The sequence below is a fragment of the Malurus melanocephalus genome, unplaced genomic scaffold (genome assembly GCF_030028575.1).
Source record: "Malurus melanocephalus ecotype Western Australia unplaced genomic scaffold, MMel_1.1 scaffold_345, whole genome shotgun sequence".
Classification (NCBI taxonomy): Eukaryota; Metazoa; Chordata; class Aves; order Passeriformes; family Maluridae; genus Malurus; species Malurus melanocephalus.
Window position 1 is genome coordinate 679098 of NW_026623577.1, and position 21264 is coordinate 700361.

General features: G+C 40.2%; 1 protein-coding gene across 1 annotated transcript in view; it reads left to right on the forward strand.

Annotated features, from left to right (window-relative positions):
• ALK (ALK receptor tyrosine kinase) overlaps positions 1-21264 on the forward strand; it is a 222582-nt gene that overhangs the window by 155985 nt on the left and 45333 nt on the right. Inside the window, exons 8-9 of the mRNA XM_057378195.1 lie at positions 9442-9611; positions 20238-20332. Of these exons, the coding sequence (XP_057234178.1) occupies positions 9442-9611; positions 20238-20332 (265 nt within the window). The remainder of the gene's footprint in view (positions 1-9441; positions 9612-20237; positions 20333-21264) is intronic.

A 21264-nucleotide genomic window follows, 5' to 3' on the forward strand; every position in this document is an offset into this window, starting at 1 on the left:
TTCAGCAAGTACATCAAGGCTTGCCAGACAACCTTGCTCATGGCTGGCAATTCTGAGTCAGTTGTATTTAACCCTTACAGTGCAGCTTCAGAAAGATGACCTGCCTGCACCTGGTTACTCCCTAGCTTCCCAGATTATGGTATCACTGATCAGATTGATTGCTGACTTGTGACTTTGAACCAGGGCTAGGAAGTTAGAGCATTTCACATCTTGCATGGCCACCTGGAAATCTCACATAAGCTTCTGGATCCTGGATCAGAGGGATTTGGGAAAACTGATACTAACAAAGTGCAGCTGTTGGTTGGTTGAGCACTGAACAKACAAAAGCATCAGATTTTCCCTGTTCCAGTAATCTTAAAATGCAGAAAGGGCAAGAAGATACGTGTTAGAAAGTCCTCTGGAATGAAACTACACAGAAGGTGGTTTTTATTTAGCTTAAAGTTTGTTTTGGTTCTGTTCTGTTTGATATCTCAGTTCATACAGCAAAGCACCTCTGGTTTTGCTCTCTTGACATATTCATGTTCTCCATCTCTGAAATATATTCTACCCTGTTTTTCCTCCCATCTGTGACAAAGGCGTACACAGGTTCTGAATATTTTAAGACCTTGTTCTGCCATGGACCAGCAAGAACGAGTGTTTTTCATAATCCACCTGACACAGGAATCACAGTGAATGATTTCCCAATATCTGTGTATTTTTTTTCTTGTGTATACAACACTGCAAATAATTAAACTTGCCGTCGGGGGAGAAGCTGCCATGTATTTCATCTGCTCACTTGCCATCCCACCTCCGTCACTCCCCTTGGCACTTAAAGGCATCCGGACGCATCCAGCGTTGCAGCTGTCGGTAATAAAGAGTGAAGGAGTTTTGGCAAGGGTTTTGTCTCTTGCCTTTTCATATAGTGTAAAAGCTTCTCTTCTCAGTGAGTCCCTGGTGGCTTCAAATTCTATTTTACTGGAACAATCTGTCTGTGCACAGAATAATTTAATTCCACTTTTCAACACAACGGAAGAAGAGAAAGGAGATATCCCCACAGACTTATTCCTCCAATAGGTGCCAACAAACTTCCTAATAGTGAAATTATAGTCAGAAAAGAGGTTGTGAAAATACTATAATGCTGTCCTGTATATATTCACCCTCAACCAATTCTTGACTGAACTGGCTCAAGTTCAGGCACTAAAAAATGAATTTTCTTTTACCTGTCACTACTTAACAGCTTTACCTGCAATGTCACAACCAGGACAGATTCTCTGGCAGCTGAAATCCCACAGAAAAAAATCAGTAATAATTCATGTTGCAAAGGGGTCTCAGCGAGTGTGTGTGAATTAGACCCATTTATTCTTCCACCATCAGATCCAGCCACATACCTGCCCTTYCTCTTGTATTTTATCCATTTCTCATGATCCTTTAGATATCTGCTCGCACTCCTGAGAGCAACATGGAGGTCAGCAAACATCCCCAGTTTGATCTTCCTGAGTCCCTTCCCTCCCTGCTGCATGGAAGCTCTGGGGCACTATAAGACCTGCTGTTCAACGAAGTTCTTGTTTTTTCCCCTTATCCCCTAATTTTCTCCTATCCAGTCATCTTAGACGAATCACACCCACCACAGCAGAAGTGGACACCCTGCCTTTAACCTGATGTGTTCATAGGAATTAATTACTTCAGTCTCAGCATGAGGAACATTACCTGCCATATTGCTGTTTACCAGGCTGGAGGATTCTGGATTTTGGCCAGTATGTCCAGGACTCAATGCTGATAAGGGAACAGCCAAGTAGTGCCCAGTGGGTGCCAGCCACAAAGAGTTTTTAATGCTTCAAGCCTGTTTTTTCTCCCTCAGCCTGACTGTTTAATCTTGCACTGTGGCAGACTGGCAAAGGAGTTGACTGGTCAGCCTGGTCCAAAGACCTTTCCTTCTGGGCAGCTGTTTGCAGTGGTGCTGGTATTAGCACTTGGAGACAGCACAGCATGATGAGCTTGGCATATGAATTGCCACTGAGTGCAGGACTAGTGTGACACTCCATCTTTGTGCTCTCTGCAGCCTGAGGTCAGTCATCAGCAGCGTGCCCTTCTTAAATCAGGAAAGGAAATATCAGCCTCACCTACCTCTGTACTGCCCCACATGCATCAAAAGATGGGAAAAGGATAAAAATGCACACAGGAGATGCTGTAATAAACACAGCCTGTACTTTCCCACACATTTGGGATTGGCCCTAATGTGCTTTGCACTTTGTGTATAGCTTTGTATTGCACTTCATTCCTGTTTGCTTTGAGCAGCCTCATATTTTCATTTTCTTTGTTCTTCAGTGCTTTTGGCAGGTCAGAGCAGTCAGTTTGTGAGGCTGCCCTTTGTTCTTGGTTCAGTTAGTTTTTCTCTTTCCTTTTGTTGTTTTATTAAATCTTGGCTGGAGTATCCTGGCTTCAAAGAATCTCTCTTGTTTGCAGYCCAGACAGCCTTTGTTATCTTTTTCATGTTGCACTTTTGGTAGAGCCCTTTGCTTGTTGACCCCTTTAACTGTGTGTTTAAAACCCACTCTGTGTGAAAGAGGGAAATAGTGGCACTTCTACTAAATCTTGAGAGAATACAGGAAGGGGTTCACACAGTCCATGAAGAGATGCTCCATTATCCTGAAGTACCCAGAAAGGGGAGATGCAACAAAAAGCTCAGGAAATACTTCTGGAACCAGTCACAGTAATCAAAAGTGAAAATCTTTTAACCCACATGTAAAAGGTTCACTGGAAGCAAAGCACATGTAATTGAGCATAGGAATGCACATAAAGTGCAAAGAATTAAGCCAAACATTGGCCTGATTTAAAGGCAGAGTTTTTAGAGCTYGAGCAGTAAAACACAGCATTATTCGCCTCTTCTGTCACACTGTGATTCCTCTCCTCTGCAKGGGAATTAGCTGGCAAGTACAAGGCTGACAGAGCAAAGAGTGAGTAGGTATTTTCTCATTTTGAAGAAGAAATCCATATGCATGCTATTAGTAGTTGTACTGGTGTCTATGAATCAAGGAAACCACATTGCTGTTAAATCCAAGGGAAGTACARTCATCTCAGACACCATCTATGCCAAAACTAATTGCTTTACCACAGTTGATAGCCCCTAGGTGTACGTGGTTTCCAAACTATCATGGCCACCTACTTCTCAGTACTTTGCAAAAAAAGTCAGAGAGCTGACRGAAGTGTTGCTTTGTGTGGAAGCTGGAGACTCAGTTCTGACCCCCCATATCTAGACAACAAGGCAATTGTATCTCCCTCAGTCCCAGCATTATTGCTGTACAGGTGCAGTAATGACTTTCATTCCGTATTTTAGAGGTGTTCCCTGATGTCTGCATCCTCAGGCCTTGAAGGATGTTTTGGTACTTGTAGATYATAAGAAACATGCCTGTGTCTTCCCAAAGTGTGTGGGTTCCTCTCATAAAGAGATGCAAGACCAGCTCCAGAGCACTGCATTCTGTGAGGCTGGTACAGCTGTATCTGCCTGGGCTGTAGTCTTGCATCTATCCTGCAAGATTTCACTGTGTGGTAGGTTGTTACTACTCCTGTTTGGAAGTCACTCCAGAAACAGGAGCAGTCTGGAGAATGGTTTTTGGAATGGCTTAGCTTTGCTGAGCTCAAGGGAATCTGTGACAGAATCTCAGCACTATGTCTGATAAGGAAAAGCCAAGCGTGCAGCTTTGGTGTGGGCTGTCACAGAGAATGAGAGTAACAGCAGAGCTGCTGCTGCCTGCATGGGGGTGAATTTGAAATTAGCCTTAAATGTTWTTGCATGCACCTCCACAGAGTAAGGTGACACTGCAAGAGGGACTGCTTTGTGATTAGGAATCAGATTATTTCATTTTCCTGTTAGGCCCTGGGTCAAACGTTTTAAAGGCTATAGTTGTGCTGGAAAACAATAAAAACATTCCTGTGGTAGCAAATGTGCTTTGTGCTTTCGGCTATATTTACAATAATGAAAATATTTTTCTGATGCTATTTTGACATTTCAACTAGCTGTTTCTTGAAAGCCACGATTATGTTATGTAAGGTAGTACTAAACGAAGCCAGATTTCTTTAATACATGAAATTACCTTTTGAATTTAAATGTACTCTCTCTTGAAAGTAAATAACATATTGATATAGAAGTTTAGTTGGTTGAAGTTTGCCTTCTCATTCAGGTTTATAGATATAAAGATGTTTTCATCCTCTCTGTTTGTTAATKCAGTTCTCTTTTCTATGCAGAAGTGTTGCATTTTTTCAAGGCATGTAAGTCAATAACATAAATCATTCCTTGAGTGCATTCTGAGCCCCATGCTGACACCTGCATCATGTCTCTCCTTTTCTCCTCTACTCCTTGGGCTTTAAATAACTTAGAAGCATACATGGTAATAACATTGACTCTGAAAATTTACGRGCATGAAAAATGCAACATAGGTATGCCTCTAGCTCAACCTTTCATGTGCTTTATTTGACAGAATGTTGTTAAAATTTTTTTTTCTATTTTAAAGTGTTGKTTTTGAAGTCTTTCAGCTTATTCACTGTCATCTGTCTTCTCTTGCTTCCTTTCCCACCTGGCTTCTGTGTCATTGGATCAGAGGATCTATAGCATCTGAAATCTCTTGAAGGATGGTCWCTCCACAGTACTCTAACAGCAAAATTCTGAACACTTCTTTTGTTTTTGTTGTTTCTCTTTTTTTTTTTTTCTCTTTGCCTGTTTTCTGAAATGAAGTAAAAAATTATGTGAGAGTAAGTGGTAGGAGAACCTGTTAATATAAAACACAAGTTTCTCTTGCCTGCCTAGGTATTTTAAAGTTACCTAGTCAGATCAGTTAATTATAATTCTATCATTTGCAAAAGGTTTTTGCTTGCACCCCTGAGTCCAAWTCTAAAGCAGAAATATCTGTAGACTACAGGAGAGTCTGATCATGCATTGTTGTAGATCTGGCCAAAAACCAGGAACAAGACCTTTTGATCCTCTTTATTATTCATAAGAGTCCCAGTCTGAATGTCTGAACAGTACTAATAGATGTCTTTGCTTGTACTGTTATGTGCAACAATTTCTCATTTCTAGTAAAAAAAAAAAAATCAGCAGTGTGATAAACTTCACATGTCAAAGGTAGCTCATATTCATGTGCAAAGCTTACTGAGACTTGGCAAAGTCTATAGTGTCTGCAGCKACTGCCTAATTCTATGTAAATTGTATTCCAACTTGCAGCTTCAGTTTCTCCTCAACAATGAGACATTTTCCAAGCTTCTTTAGTACTTGACTTAGACTTACTGGGTCACTGCATTCACATCAGAAAACAACTTCTACTCTTTCCCTTCTAGCAAAGAAGACCCAAAAAAACTACTGTAATGTTTTTCAGGAGAATAAATTCTTGCATTTCAAGAATCTGCTGTTCCTTGCCAGGCAAATTTTGAGCAATTCCTTTGAGCAAGTATCATGGAGGGGGATCAAGKACTTCGGGGCATGAGAGCTACTGTAATGTGCTGTCCCACAAGATGAAAGCCTGTAGTGTAGAGTTGAGGTGTTGCTGGCCAGAGAGCCACCAGTGARATCCAACTACTGCAGTTCCTTGGGAGCAAAAGTCCTGTAGTTTCTTCTCAGTCTTCTTAGAAATTCCTTACGATAAGCCTTGTTTGAAGTATGTTTTTCTTTTCCCCTTCCTTTTGCACTTGTGTTAAAGATGGCCAAGTAGCTTTTCCTGCCAGGTAGGACCATAATGCTAATAGTCAAGGTCATTGCCACTCAGAAAGGGAGGAAAAAGAAACAGCAGCTCTCCAGGGTGTCACTGCAGAATGTTTTATTTATGCTGCTGCGGATATGTGTCATTGGTCCTCGGTCAGGCATCTCAAAGTTAGTTTATGCTGGAATGTTTCTAGCCATTAAAGAAGACTCACAGGTGTCAGCAGGTTCAAACATCACCTAGAAGGTTCTTGTTATTTCTTTTTTTTTTCTTTTTTTTCTTTTTTTTTATTTTGTGTAAGGAAGTAGAATGCAAGTCTCAGTTCTCAAGTGGTCTTGAAATTACAAGAAGTAATCCAGTGTGTACTGGAAAATCAACCTTTCTCATTTTTCTTCCCCTGCCAAGCCCTGTTGATATTGATAAGGATTTTTTTCTTCAGTTTTTTCTCTCTGGGATGAGTTGAGTCTCCTCTTTGTCCATTCAGAAACTCCACCAATTCAGAGGCTGAGGGGATTCTCAGAAGGCACCTTTCCAGATGGTGTTCGCAGTATAGTGCATGTAGCCATCTGACCTGAGTTTTCCTCAATATGCTGTGTATTTACCATGGATTCTCCCTCCCTTTAATTTTCCCCAGATCAGTTTAGAACATTTAATTTACTGAGTCAGTGGGTTTGCATATGAACAGCTGATTACCAGCGCTGGTGGGTCCTAAAGCCAGAAAGCAAGGTGCCATCAATGCACTGTCTACCTTCTATTCTTAATTAATTTCTCAGTGATGTTTCTAGCTTCTGAATRTTTTGCTGCTAGTTTAACACAGAGAGAGATGTTTGATGCATAACATTAGGGGTATTCCACCAACAGTCCAGATTTAGATTTTTCCAAATGTGCCGCTGCTCTGTTTGCAGGATGCACTGTGTATGTAGTACCATCTGCCATCATTGATGCTGTATTCTACAGAATGAATGCCAGCCCCATTCACAGGCCTTTACTATGGTATCCAGCTCATCATCTGCTCTGGTTCACTTCAGCAGGTGTGAAAAGACCTGGACTGCCCTTCTGTGAAGCTTAGAAACCATGGAAATCACAGCCAAAAATGCCCATTTGGACACAGTGCCAGTCGATTCACTCCGAGCCAGTTCATTAGAGTTTGCATATTGCACTTTGCCAATGAGCTGATCTCCCACATTTACTGCCAGCTACTTCTTTCCTTCAAACAGCTGACATGTGTGCAAAGGCATTCATTCCAATTCATCAATTGCTTCAGCTTTTGCTCTAGTGTTACGTTAACAGCTATCAAAGGCTCACTCTTCCCTCATTTTGGACCATGTGGATGTTTCCTCTTACCTTTTGGCAGGTCTCCAGAAGAGAAAGAGGTCTGGAAGCTTCTGCTTAGTGGGAGCTTCAGGGCTTTCACTCTCAAATTGTAAACTATCAAAATGGCACAATGAAGTTGCTCCAACACACGTGTATTAAAAATTTCACATAGTGTGTTGCTGTCACAGGGAGCTGGCACTAGGGTCCTAAAAGTAGACATGTGGACTTTCAGTAGCAGAAGTTGCTTTCCCTGGTATAGGTGGAGATTTAAAATATCCCTGGCATTCCAAACTTATTAAAACTAATAGTTTTAGTTTAGTCCTGATCAKTTTTCTCAAGGGAAATCACTTATTGGGTCCTAAAGGCATATAATTTCACTTTAAATTCACTCTAAAAAATGCCTCACTTCATAGGCATTTGAAAATATAGAATGCCAAACAAGTTCTTTCATCATGACTGTTAGAAGCAGCCATGCAAGTTTGATGGCATTAGCATCCTCTACCATGAGCATTTGTCAGCAGCCTCTCTCACTAGTGTTGGTTCTGGTTGCTGGGTGTGAACTCAGCCGTCCTCAGCTGCCTCCCTGGCTGTCACTTTGAGAATCTGAAATAAGCCCTGGCCATCCTGCTCAACTGCTTTTTCTCGCTGGTGTCTGGGAGGTGAAAACCCTGATGTTATGGAAATAACCATGRGACTCCATGAGTCCTTTCCTAGAGCTGGGGTGGGAATGAGCTGGAAGTCAGACTTGACCAGTGTCCAGACTTGACCAGCTTGTCTCCAGAAGGGCTGTGGTCTGGTAGGCACCTGAACCACTCAAAATCTTACACATCAATTTTGCATGTGTGGCCAAAATAATGCAGCAACATGGTTTCACAGACCCAAACTGRCACATCTGTTTGGATGTTTATCAGTCTTTGGGTCACACAGTACAATTGACCCAGGAGAGATTCCAGTGATTTTTGGACTGGAGAGAGAGAAGAGCCCCATCTAAATTATTCAGTCTCTGTCACAGTTTTGTAAAGTCAATGCTTTCTTTGCAGCTTTGGAGACAGGCGGATGAACTGAAGAGTTAACCCAAATTCAGTACTGATAATTAATAAAATGGATATTCAGAATTTTGTTCCACCCACTCCAAAACTGTGATCATGAACTAGGAATAATAACAACACGTCTGTCCTTTTGATGCCTAAATCTGATTTGACTGCCAGAACAAACTTACATCATGGTATAGGAAGAGAAAGCAAAATTTAGCAGTTTTGTTTTATACTGAGAAATGGATATGAAGGTTCTGTGCTATCAAAGCAAGAGAGTAAGTAATGTTATCAGGTGTTCCTGTGTAAAATACAGACTTAATTCCAAGCTTCCTGACTCTGGTGTTGGCTTTGAAGTGCTAAAAAATAGAGTGCTTTATTTAATAYGTATGGATACTAGAGATGAGCTGAACACTTTCTTGTGTTCAAAACATCCATCGTTAATGTAGCTTTAATAAACTCATTCCTTCAGCGTTCTCACCTCTACTGGGTATTGAGACRAGACCCAAGTCCTGAGTACAATATATATGTGTATTTTACTTATGCTCTTTATCAACAACATGCTCCTCTTCTTTTTTCCCAAGAAAATGAGAAGATTATATTCATATACTCTGGGTTGTGGAACTAGCCTGATGTGGAAGCAATTATTTTTCTTTTTATACAATGAGAGAGAGAAAGTAATAAAATGAGAAAACTACTTGAAATAATTTTACATACAGGGATAAATGCATAGAAATGGATTCAATTACATTATCATAACAAAAATGTTAGAAAAATGGTTCCCTAAAGTATTTTAATTAATCAAAACCCCACCAAATTATTACTGAACTTTAATTGGAAAATCTGTAGAAACTTGGATGGAAAGTAAATTTTTGAAAAGGGTATCTGGGGGATGAGGATGTGTTTACGAGTGATGCCTGCTTATTGCASCTCTTCTCCCTGTGTTTTTTCCTGATACTACTGTAATATAAAAATTTATTGCTGAAAAAGTTGTTAGTCTTAACTTGAATCTCTTAGGTGGCATCTTAGGGAAGTGTGGTCTTTGCCCTGCACAGAATGCAGATATAAGCTTATCCTGTTACAATTAGACAATATGTGAGAGCCAAAACAGATGGCTTAGACTCAACTTAAAAAAAAAAAAAAAAAAAAAAAAAAAAAAAAAAAAAAAAAAAAAAAAAAAAAAAAAAAAAAAAAAAAAAAACAAAAAAAAAAACCAGAAAGCAAAAGGCAAATAGTTCCAATGTCTAATAAAATATACTAAATACTATAGGCTTCCACATCTGTGGAGTTCTCTAAGGGGATGACATGAATATAATGATGGGAGTATCAACTTTCTTGTGACTAGAAAGCTTTGAAAGAAAAACTGAGAATTTTGTCAACTTTTGAATGTTGTTTGTGATGTTTAATCTCATATGTTCTATTTCTTCTAGCTACGAATGGCATGGCTCATTCATGGAGGCTTGCTGGGAAATGTATCCCTGATGCTGGTTGAAAAYAAGACTGGAAAGGAGCAGAGCTGGATGTTGTGGCATTCAGAGAACAGCGAAGGTTTGGGAATATGGCAGTGGATGATCTTACCTCTCCCAGATATACTGGATAGGTACGAGTCTTCTTCTCATTTTTCTTCATGGTGATCAATCCTGTCAGCACTAGCTACCTGGAGATGAAAATGGCCAGCATTGCTTCTGGAAGCTGTTCCCTCAGRGAGAAGTGCTTTATCCTCTGTGAGRTATTTGCTGTTAGAAGTAGGGAATGAGAATAACTGAGTATTTTGAGCAGAGCACACAATTTTGCAGCTCCTGAGTCGAAATCCTGTTTTTTAACAGTTGGGGTCAATGGGTAGTCTACATCAAGGTGCTTAAACTTCTGTGTCTCCATTTCATTGACTGGGAGCCATTGCATACTGTTCTATTATGAATGTGTTATGGTTTGCAAGAGTTGGGTGTAAGATCCATAGTTGGTTGTTTTTTTCTGGATATGAAAGCCCCTGGTTCCCAATGTGTCTAGATGTGAGGATCAAGAGGTGGGAAAAGAGCCTGCTGCAAAATCAGRCAAGGATCCATCTGAGCACCTTTGTGTCAGCTGTAGCAGAAGGCTCTCCTTAAGGCTGTGCCAGTCAGGGCTCTATTCTGGCTTTAAGCAAAGAAGGTTATCTGGTAACATATGCTTTTTTTAGAGTGTTGTTTTAGCTGTTTCTTACAAGTCAGCTTTAAGGGAATACTCTTGTTAATTGTCTTCTTTTAATGTGTGATGTTTCTAGAGAAGGCACAGATTTACTTCACCTCCTCTCTGGCCCTTAGACTGCAAGCATCTACCATCTGGGTCATAAGCACTGGCATCCCTTGACTTTTTGGAAATCTGTGCCCTAGAAATAATGGATTTCATAAGGGGTACTTTGCCTTAAAAGAACTTTGAACAAATATTATATGAATATGTCTTTTATCTTACTGGCACTTGGGGATGTATGTAGGTTGCAAATACAACAAGGACACTGCCAATGCTYTGGTCCTGAATGTATAATTAATATGTGTGTGTCAAAGATTTTAAAAATGCCAGCATTAAGCTTATTGTGCAGTCACTGGTGAAGCACCATTTGTAAAAATACCTGGTTGCTTCATTCCCTTCTGCTGTGTTTCCTTTGAAGAATGGTATATTTTGCCATTATTATTTATGTGATTTATTTCCTAATGTTGCCAGGGGAATGTTTTGTACCTGAGTTATTCTGTACCCTTGTGCAATTGCTTTCCTTTAAATTCTCTCTGGTTGCACAGTCAGGCAGAGAACACTTTGATCTTAGGAGTCAGGCTAGCAGCGGTTCATGAGAAATCACGGATTCAGCTGATAACACGGTGCTGACTATTATGTATAAGGTGCTGACACCCTTACTTCCCCCTTACTTACAAAGACAGATGGATTACCAAAGGAAGGAAGTTTGTTGGAGGTTAATACAAAAGCAGGGAAAACTTGGAAGTTTTGGTGTCTCTTGAAAAGTGTTTGTCCTTACTTATTCACAGAAAGTGCACTATGTTATTGAATTTTTCTTCTAAGATTGATTTAATTAAAACCAATCCTTCCGGGGAAGAAGTCTCCTGTGAGACTTGGAAGTACTGAAGCATCTTTCTCACCATCTGAAAACCTGTTTCTTAGGAAATCTGGACTGATGTACATATTAGGAAGGAATTCTATGGAAGTATACACCAAAATGGTACCAGTGAGACACCAGTATATAAATAGAGATAAATGACAGTTTAATTGACCTGTAAGAAGTGCTTAATTGATGTGAACGCAGTGCTGGTGCTGCAGAAAGTTTGCTCTGTTTGTCTTTTTCTAATTGGTTCCTGTGTCAGAAGCTGTGAGGATCTGTGTTAGAACCAACACATTGCAGATATTCCTACAGGAGRAGCTGAAAGTTTAAATCACCTCATAGAAGTAAATCTCTCGAGTAAAGCACACCAAAGTACCAGTTTCACACAAAATTAAAGCACTTTCCATTGTGATTGGGAAGCTGAATGGAAAGTGTTATTAATAACAAGATAATGTGCTCTAAAACTGCTCAAAAGCATGCTTGTTTAAAAGCTGCTTAGCCATAATTTCCATGTTTGGCTTACAGCACTTCAAAGAATCATTAGGAAAACTTCCAAGAAATTAGATCTGCTCTATCTTTAGAAACAGACATCTCTTAAATGTTTGATATCCCCCAGGCTGTTGGAAGAAATTATACTTTGGCAGAAAATCACAGCTAGAACATTTCAGGTGAATTGGCAATAACAGGAAGGAGGGAGGAGTAAGACAAAGTTAAATTGTGACTGGGGGGATGATAGATTTCTTGCACCGTGTCAGCCTGGGCAAACCTCGGACACATCCAATCGCAATTTCACCCTATGTGAGGTCTTACCTTTTCAGTATGGACTTGAAAGAAACTGAAGCACTGGCACTTTAGATCTTCCTGAAGTTATCTGGCCTCTCTTGCTCTGGAAGGTATTGACAGAACAGTCTTGAAAGACAGCTCATGTGATGTATTGATGAACAGAKCTGTAACCCAATTCCAAATGCTCGGTATTCTCRGTGCATGGGGGAGGAAGGGCCAAAGGCCTTGTCAAGGACATGTCATCACAGCAGCTACAATTAGAGAAGCCAGTTGTGGGCAAGAGMTCCATAAGTTGCTGGATGAACAGGTTGTGCCTACCAGAGGCAAGAGGCAGCACCTCCAGAGGTGCTGTACTTTAACTTGTCACTGAGATMCACTCAACATGAGCAAACAGTCCTTGCTGTGGTTTGTTATCCCCTGTAGAGCCACTTACCCCTCTCTTGAAGGATGCATTACCTGCAAATAAATAATCTGCACAGACTGATGGAAGCTAGAGAAATAATTATTTTTACATATTGGAATTTACATATTAGTATAATAGTACAACATTGGGATTGAGAGTTGTGAGAACTATGTTATTGTAAGATTATTTTATTTGATGGAAAATTACTATTTGTTTTCCAATGAAAAGTGATGAGCCTATCAARGATAGTTCTACTTTAAATTTACAGAAATACCAGTAGGAAATAGTCTTGAAAGCTGTGCTGTAGCTGGTAGATTGGGTTTGCTTTTTTATACATTTGCTTTTAGTTAATACATGTGAATTTAAATTTTAGTAATGATAATGTTGTGGGAGTCTGACAGCAAGAGCAAACAGAAGCCTGATGTAATTGAAGATGAGTGATTTGTGTAGCTAATAATTAGACATYCTGTTAGACAAACACTGCAGTTAAGGTATAGAACACAGATAAAATACAAGCACGTGGAACAAAGTGATTCTCTGGAGCTTGCTGTAGGCTGATGCTCATTATCACCAACCCGCTTAGCAACTGTTTGCTACACAATGTGAGAGGTGGAAAGGATTAACTCAAATAGGCTGGAGCCTGACTGGAAAATTAATGCTTTAAGAAACAAATTCTGAATCTCTTGACTTTTGATCCCCTGATCAAGCTGAGGCTGGCCATGTAGAGCAGCACATAGACTTAAAGTTGTCTGGGTCCCTCTCCCAGCTGGCTGAAGTTGCCTGGAAGTGGGTTCCATGTGAGCCAGCCCAGCTCTGGTCTTTGAAGGCCTTTGTTCTCTTCCAGCCCTGTCCTTTTCTTCAAAGATTTCCCTGTGACCTCTGTTAGGGAAATCTGGTAAAAATGGCTAATATTAACAGCAGCTTGTCCCACCTCAGTGAAGTTTTATGACAGACGAAGAAATATTAAGAGAATTTAAATGTGTTTACTGGTTATAAAGGTTTCTTTGGTTTCCTTTCTTCTTAAGCTTAATTTTTTTGGTATTACAACRTGTAAATTTCTGGCAAGTCTTAAGTAATAGTGGCCAGATGGAGGAAGGACTGAGACGAGTTCACTTGAGGTTTCTAAAAATTAATTTTTCAGTCATAAATAGCAGCATCATTTGCCTTGTCACTTAGAGCAAGGCCAGGCCATGTCCTTCTAGCAGAGCAGCATGTTCAGAAAGTGAAAAACCAATTTTCTTTTGATCCCATTGTGCTCAGAGAGCTTCAAAATTATTTTCTTGCTGTTGACCTTCTGAACATAGACTGAGAATTTTATTATGTTGGRAGGGATCAGTAAGGTGACTTACCTGGAAGGCTGGATAAGGGTGAGAGCTTCCTGAGGAAGGAAGTAGAGAGGCTTTCGAGCCACAGTTACCTCAGAGGGTGATATTCTATTGCAACAGGTCAGAATTCATGTCCAAACAATTGCACTTCATACTTTTTTTTACCTGACTTCATTTCCTATTCCGATTTTGCAGACTTGCTGGATTTTTACAAACTGCACTAGTTCTCGTTAGGTTTTTGTCTACATATCCATGCAGGATTCCCTTTCAGTCTGTGGGAATGAGATTGTTTATTCTGTGTGGCTCCTTCAGCAGCTCTGGTCTCAATGGCAGCCCCAGCACCCGGGCACCCTCTCATGCATTGCAGCAGTAAAATAACTTGTCTCAGGTCTTTCTCTACCAGTTATGGTTATGCACTCTTCTTGTCCAGTAATTCTTCTTGCATTGCTCTTGTCTCCTTCACACTCCTTTCAGAATTTCTTAATAGTAAGTTTCTGAGTGTCAGATTCCCATTAAGGATRAAAAGGRAAAGGAAAAGGGAGGTTCTTGGCAACATTTTTGACCCAGTGGYCCATTTATCTCATGTTATTCCTAAATTTTCTTCCCATTCTTCTAAGAAGAAACATTGGCCTTCCATAACAGCCAGTCATGCATCTGCCTACACATYTCTACATCTATATAAATTGGTCACACTACAGCCAGATCCCCTTAGTCTGTCTTACGTGCATCCAACAAGATGCCCTGAGGTGGCCACACTTTAAAAGCAGTGAGACCTTAACAATCATATCACTGCTCTTCTGCTCTCTAGCATTAATTATGTCTGTCTGCCACTGTCCTTCTTCTGAAAGAGTTATTCTGCAAATGGTTGTTCTGTGCAGCTGAAAAGGGGGTTTTGGTTGGCGGTGTGTGCAGAGTACACGTGACAGGTTTTGTACATGCATGGTTGCCTTTAATAACACCTTTGAATCTCAAACTTTATTACTAGCTGTTAAGTAACTTCCTGCATGGTGATTCTGTCGCTGTAACTGAGTTTGGTTAACATGCTTATATTTCTCYAAATAATCTTATTCCATCTAAATGTGTCTTTTATCCCAAATAGTAAGTATTCCTTTGTGAAGTGAGCTAACAATGCATCATTTGTAACAGAGAAGTTAATGGGAACCTGAATGTAATAAGGGTTAGTGACCTGAAATTTCTCCATTCTGTGAGTACCTCGGTTTCAAGCAGGTTCAGCCATAATTATTTTAGCTAGGTAGAGAGAGAAATCAGTTCCATCAGAGGCAAAACATTACCAGTTATAAAATAAGATCTGTACGTACTGATCATGTCACTGCATGGGGGATTGAGTACAGAGGAGATTAACGTTCAGTCTTGGTTAATAATCCCTGTCTTTTGTGATAAAAAGAAAAAAAAGTAATGATTATGAGCCTTTCTAAAATGATGGCATGAAGGCAGCTGCCTGAGTCTGGATAATAAAACCTGAACTGTCTGTATCAACCAGGGACAATATTTAGGTGGAATTTAGAGTGGTTACTGAAGGGAGTGAGATGCAGAATTTGCACAAAATCAGCTTGCAGAGGTCTTCAGTGCAATGAAAATGGGTTTTTTATTTCTCTTCCATCAGAAGAAGATACAATACAGGCGAAAGCAAACACTTCTGTGCAATGAAGAGCTAGGGATAGATGATGTAAGCTGAAGAATTTGTCCTCATGGAAGCTATACCAACAAGGCTATAAATATACCTTCACACTTTTAGTTCTGCATTTCCCTTTATAATAAGCCCCAAATATTTTGGGGATAACCAGTCTTCTGTTAGGATCAAGAAAAAAATAAGCAATTAAAAAGAACCAACTGATTAGAAAACCCAGGATGATGTGATGAAGCTTAGATACTGACCACACTGAAATAAAAAATTCAAAAAGGCTGAAGAATGGGAAAGGTTACAGATCAGAAGCTTTTTTGTTATCCTATTTTGGTCATATTTAACTGAGTTAAAATACGTTTTCAGGGAACTGTTCATCTGAATTGATATTTCACTGACTGGGTCAACRAAACAAACCAAAGCTCATTTTGTGCTATTTCTTGGCTGTGACTCTGAAATATTTGAGCAGTAGTCACCTTCGAGTGGCTTTTGAATCTATGTAAAATTTGTATCCTTCAAACAGAGGAGCTGATGTTCCCCAGAGAGGAAGTTGAAATGGGGGGGATCGTCCCTCTGATGCAGCATTTCCTATTTGCCTCAAACAGAATTTTTTTARTAAAGGCCTTTGTATGTGCTTGCTTTCACAGCTCAGCTCACACCCAACTCTCCAGGGTGTAACCTGTACTCCCAGCTGTCACACATACATCCAAGGAACCCATTTTCTAGCTCTGCTCTGGATTGAGGGGGGCAAAAGGAGACAGTTAAGAAGTAATTTCCACCAGTCCTCAAGTAATAATTTTTCTAATAACCAAGTCATTGAAGTGTTTCATAGCTGCCATACTTTCATTCCTATGAAGAAATCTAGCTTACAAAAACAAGTTAATCTGTTGAGGATTTGGATTCCATGCGAAGAAGTGGCGGGGATTTAATAAGCAACAAAGTCACGACAAACAAGCCAGCAGTAATTTTGCTGCTCCTGTACAAACTGCTTTCAGGAATATTCTTTCATGGCCATTCACTGCAGCATCTGTGTTTGCAGTGGGTGTGTCCAATGCCTGTGCAGGGACCAGTTGAAGGACTGGGTGTGTAGTCAGCGTTACCCCTCTGATCTGTGAGATGTCACCTCCAGCACTGCTCTGAGTCACTGCAGTAACATGGGCTGCTGCTGTTTGAGAATCAGCTCCCACCAAAGTCAGAGGGAGTTRTTTCACTGATTTCAGGGATCAAACGGAAAGAAAAAAAAAAAAAAGGAGGGAGCAAGGGAATGAGATTGTCTGTGGGGTTTTTCCATCTCACTGATGTGTGACATTTCCATCTTCAGTTTTGATTAAATTTCCCTTAATTAGCCCATTAAGCTAAAGCCACCAAAGCTAATGATTGAAATGTTGGTTAACTGATGATCTTGTTTCAATGGAATTTGAAAGACATCATATTTCTAAATTAATAGTGGCATTAAACTAGAGAAGATAAAATGATGAACTATTTGTTGCAGAAATGCTGGTCTCCAGAGAAGGTTTGTACTGAAACTGCATTCGTGTTAGGAAAAAATAAGATTAATAGGCAGCCAAAGCAGCACTGATAGTCCTAATAGTGTTCAGCATTCACAGAATTTTTGTATTTCGGCAGCATTTTTTTTCATCCCTGGTGAACTTGTGGAAACTTCTCAAGAGTTCTGGTTGTGGTGTTCCCACAGGTGAAATCAGCAAAGCTCTCTCTTAACTTGAATCAACTGTAAATAAAAGTGAAAAGCAACCTATTGCGTTCTGCTATGGGCATGTTACATTACACTCCCTTCAACAACAAAAATACTAGTTTGTATCATGCTTTTGAGTTCTTAGGAGCTGAACATTTGATAATTCTCATAAGAACAACCCTTTATTGTCTGAAGAGGCACAACATGAAAAGTGTATCAAAGCCTAACACCTTGGGGCATGAATCTTAGGTTCTGCCAAGGAAACCGCCTGAAGATATTTTTAGAAGTGCTTCATTGCCTGGAGGCACAAAGAAGGTGCCTGGCAGTCTTTGCAAAAGTATCTCTCTCTTATGCTCCCTGAGCTAAAGTCTGCAGTAGTGGGAGAAAAAACTGACGGAGAGGAATTGCTTATTTGTTTTTGTAATTAATTTTGCAGCCTCAGTTTAGCACCTTACAAACATGAATTCACATCAAAGTGTCCCTGTCTCCAAGCAGCACTTGGTGTGCACCCCAAGGGAMCAGGCTGAGACTTGGTCCCTTCAGTGCAGCACCAAGGTTCACTGTGTGCAGGGCATTGATTTTCACACACATGATCTGAAAAATGTGCAGCTGAACCAGTTTCCACCCTACCCCTTCCTGGATATTTCAGCAGCGCGCAACAGGGAAGGAGAAGCTTCTGCTGAGCTATGATCTGTATTTTTACAGCCTGAGGTAGGTTCTGGTTCTCCATAACATACCAGACTGTGACCTGTGGTGCTTCAGGACCTGTTTCACACACGGATCAGTCATCTCTGCTGCTGGCACAGTAACTTGCAGGAGAAAGTAGATCAGAGCCCTCTGTGTCTGTCCAACAGCTTTTGTTTAAGTCTTGTATGGCATGTCTCAAAATGAACAGCTTATGTTTATGCTAGAGCTTGTAATTTCATTTGAAGTGTTGTGGGATGTCAGCTGTAGAGGAAAGGAGGGAGGGAGACAGAGGGAGGGCAGCCAATTCAGTTGGAAACCAATTTCATATCCAAGGATTTTATGTTCCTTTCAGTTCTCCTCCTAGGCATACCCACAAAGGGTTTCAGGTATCCCAACTAAGCATCAGATTTCAAYTGCACTTTTTATGGATTTGGGAAAGCTAAAAATACACTTTTGTGGTGTTCAGACTTGCATAGATGGAGCTGCCACTTTTGAGCTGATAAAGATGGATCATTTAGCAAAGAAAATTGTGCCTTGCAATTTGGAGTTTCCTTTGATGCTRGGGATACTCTTCCTTCATCATATCYRCTATTATYCGTRTCAGTCACCTGCTCTTTCATGGCAGCTGCTCGTGTCTTTAGAACATAAAAAGTCAGTTTTAGAGCAGCCTCTCCATGTGTACAATGTATATCTCCAAGGAGCAAGAAATTTCAKCTTTGAAGCATCATTGTTTTTCTTYACCAGAAATAAAGAAGKAGGAACATAGTAACTATATAAATCTTTTCTGTTATGAATGGACTGTGGTCTGTTCTAAACCCTTTGCATCTTTCAGAGGCTGACAGAAGTTTTTTCTGTTTCGAGTTTTTGCTTTGGTTGTGTCATCTTTTCTGCCTCTGTCCCCAGCTGTAACTTAGCGAGGGCACCAATYGCAGAAGATGATGACACTTCAATGAAGATATCCTCAAAGTCACCTATATCCCTGGGGTCTGTGTTAGCTTTTGCCAAACCTCACTGCCCCCCCTGGAAAGCAGCCCTGTGTTTTGAGAACAACATGAGAGTTAGTTCCATTTGCTGASAGAGTCAGAAGGCTCAGTAAAAATCCTCATTCGAAGCACAAGAATATGCTGTTCCAAAGTAAATATGTGTATGGCCAGGGAAACTTTGCTGGAACTTTGGTTTTGCAGTTAGTTTGCTGGTAAAGGAGAGGTAATATTTAAAAACAGTAGGAATTGTCAAGACAAATGTAAAAATACTAGTAACGTACATAAAGCTAAGACAAAATATTTTAGACCCAGTGCCATGCAGAAAGGACTAGAGTCTGTGAGAAGAAAAAAAATTCTGCCAGTGTTTAGATTCCTGCTGCAAGAAAAATACAGGATTTCTAAAGCCTTTCTAAATAAATAGGGCTGCTTTTCAAAAAACCTTGTTCTGTCATCATTTTCTTGTCTAATCTGAAACACCTGCAAGAATTCACATTCTGACTGAACATTTATCTCTGAAAGATAGAGCAGCAAGCACCAGCAATAGATCTACGTTAGAGACCCACAAATGGCCTAACTTCTGCTGGCGTAAAACATCAAGATACGACAGAGAATTAGGTTTGAATAATATTTCATATTCACTTGTAGCTTGTGCTGCAACATGTGATAGTTTCCTGTTTTTATAGTCTTGATGCAACCTCTCAGCATTGTATCTGACTTCTGAGCCATGGCTGGCTGCTTTCAGAAATTGTTCTCTTTCCTAAGCAGAGTATTATGATTTTATGTGGCAGATAYGCATTGAGAACATGAACTTGCTAAGCAAAGAGAAAACCTAAATCCATGAGTACACAAAATTAATGCATGGCCAATATACTGTCAGATTTGAAGTATTTGGTTGTGGGTAATTTTTGCTTTTCCTGTTGACTTGTCATATCATTGAGGGTGAATTTACAGAGACCTCTCTTCTGATAATGTTAAAGTGGCGTAACTTCCCAGCAAAAGCCAGCTTTCCTCAAATCAGGAAGTGATTTAAGGCAAACCTTCTCACCTTCTATAAGGACATAATGAGTTCTGCTCTTCCTGYGGACTACCCAGTGTCAGTTCCTCTCTTTTGTGACTGCCAGGGCTATTAGATATCGTGTGCTTCCTACAGAGCACATCAACACCAAATATTTCTAAAATGATTGTAGCCTTTGATTGCAGTTCCTTTTAGGAACTCCAAATTACTTCAGGAGCCCTGCCTACTTATTTTTCTTAACACTTCAGGGTGTAAATCATTTGTGAGAATAAAAGCACTGGGGTCTGTCTGGTTGTTTTTTATTTGTGCCAGAATCCAGGGGGCTTTCTTTTCTGAGCACACACTTACACAACTTCTACCTCCTTCAGGCTGTATGTCTCTGGAGGGAAGAGGGACAATATTCTTTTATTCTGTCTACCTAAATAAATGTATAGCTGCCTTCCTCAGATCATCTTCCCTTGGTAGGAGTGCAGATACTTTCTCTGTCTGTTTAATATTTTCATATGTGAAAAGAGTTATTCTCCACCATTCAAAAACTGCTTTAATTGTGACGAGCACTGAATTTCATCTCTTTAGCCGAATTTAATCCCATTTTTTCCAATCTGTGCAGGTTTTGGTTTCAGATCACTGCTTCATGGGAAGAAGGCTCTGATGCTATTATTGCTTTTGACAATGTCTCCCTTAGTCTGGACTGTTATTTAACAAGTAAGTTTTGCTTTTATCTGCAAGTGACTTGTCTTTTATTTGCCATATAATTGAAACTTGGGAACTGCAGGGAAGGGGCTGGGTGTCATTATCTTCAAAAGACTTGAAAGGAAGAGGTCTTGTGCTTAGGCAGAGGAGCCCATTCAGGCACACCCCTTACTGGTGAAGCCAAGCAGGGAATGGGTTTCCAGTTTGGCATAAGAGGGCAGTGAGACCCACAGTGTGGGAGAGCAGCTTCCAGCAGAGGCAGAGCCATCACCTATCCACCCAGGCTGCTGCAGAAGCCACTCTGTGATTTTAGATTTCCACATGACCTGGTTTGCTGTGTGACAGTTATCAAAATGAATGACAGTTGCACTCTGGCTGGGAAAAGACAGTTATCCTGTGATTGACACTAACTTTGCAATAACATTGGGCCCAATACTCTGGTTGAATTAGAACAAGATTATTTTATTTAGACTGACACACATTTAAGTCTGAATCAGAAACTAGGATCTTTACACTCTACTGCTCTGGGGAAAAATTTGGATTCTGACCCTGCTTTGTGATTGACTGGCCTCTAAAATATGTCCAGTCTCTACCTSTGATGCCTGATTTCACCACATGTAGATTTTTTATTAAATTTTCATGTCTGACTCATCTTTCATAATCTCATGCATAGTGAATTGCTTAATTTGTAAATCTGTTCAATGATCTGTCACTCTATACCTCAGACCAACAACTTACATGAGGGCTGGAGAATTGCTGCTCTGAACAAATTAAACTTCTGCCTTGGGCTGAGCAGCAGAACTTAAATGCATCCTTTCTTCTCCTAGGCTTGAAGCTGCAACCTCTGTAGCCTTGTTCAGACTGAAAACCTCTAAACCATTTCTGCAGTCAGAATGTTTCATCTGCTTTGTGTTATGCTAATTTGCATTGCCTGGGGCATGAGT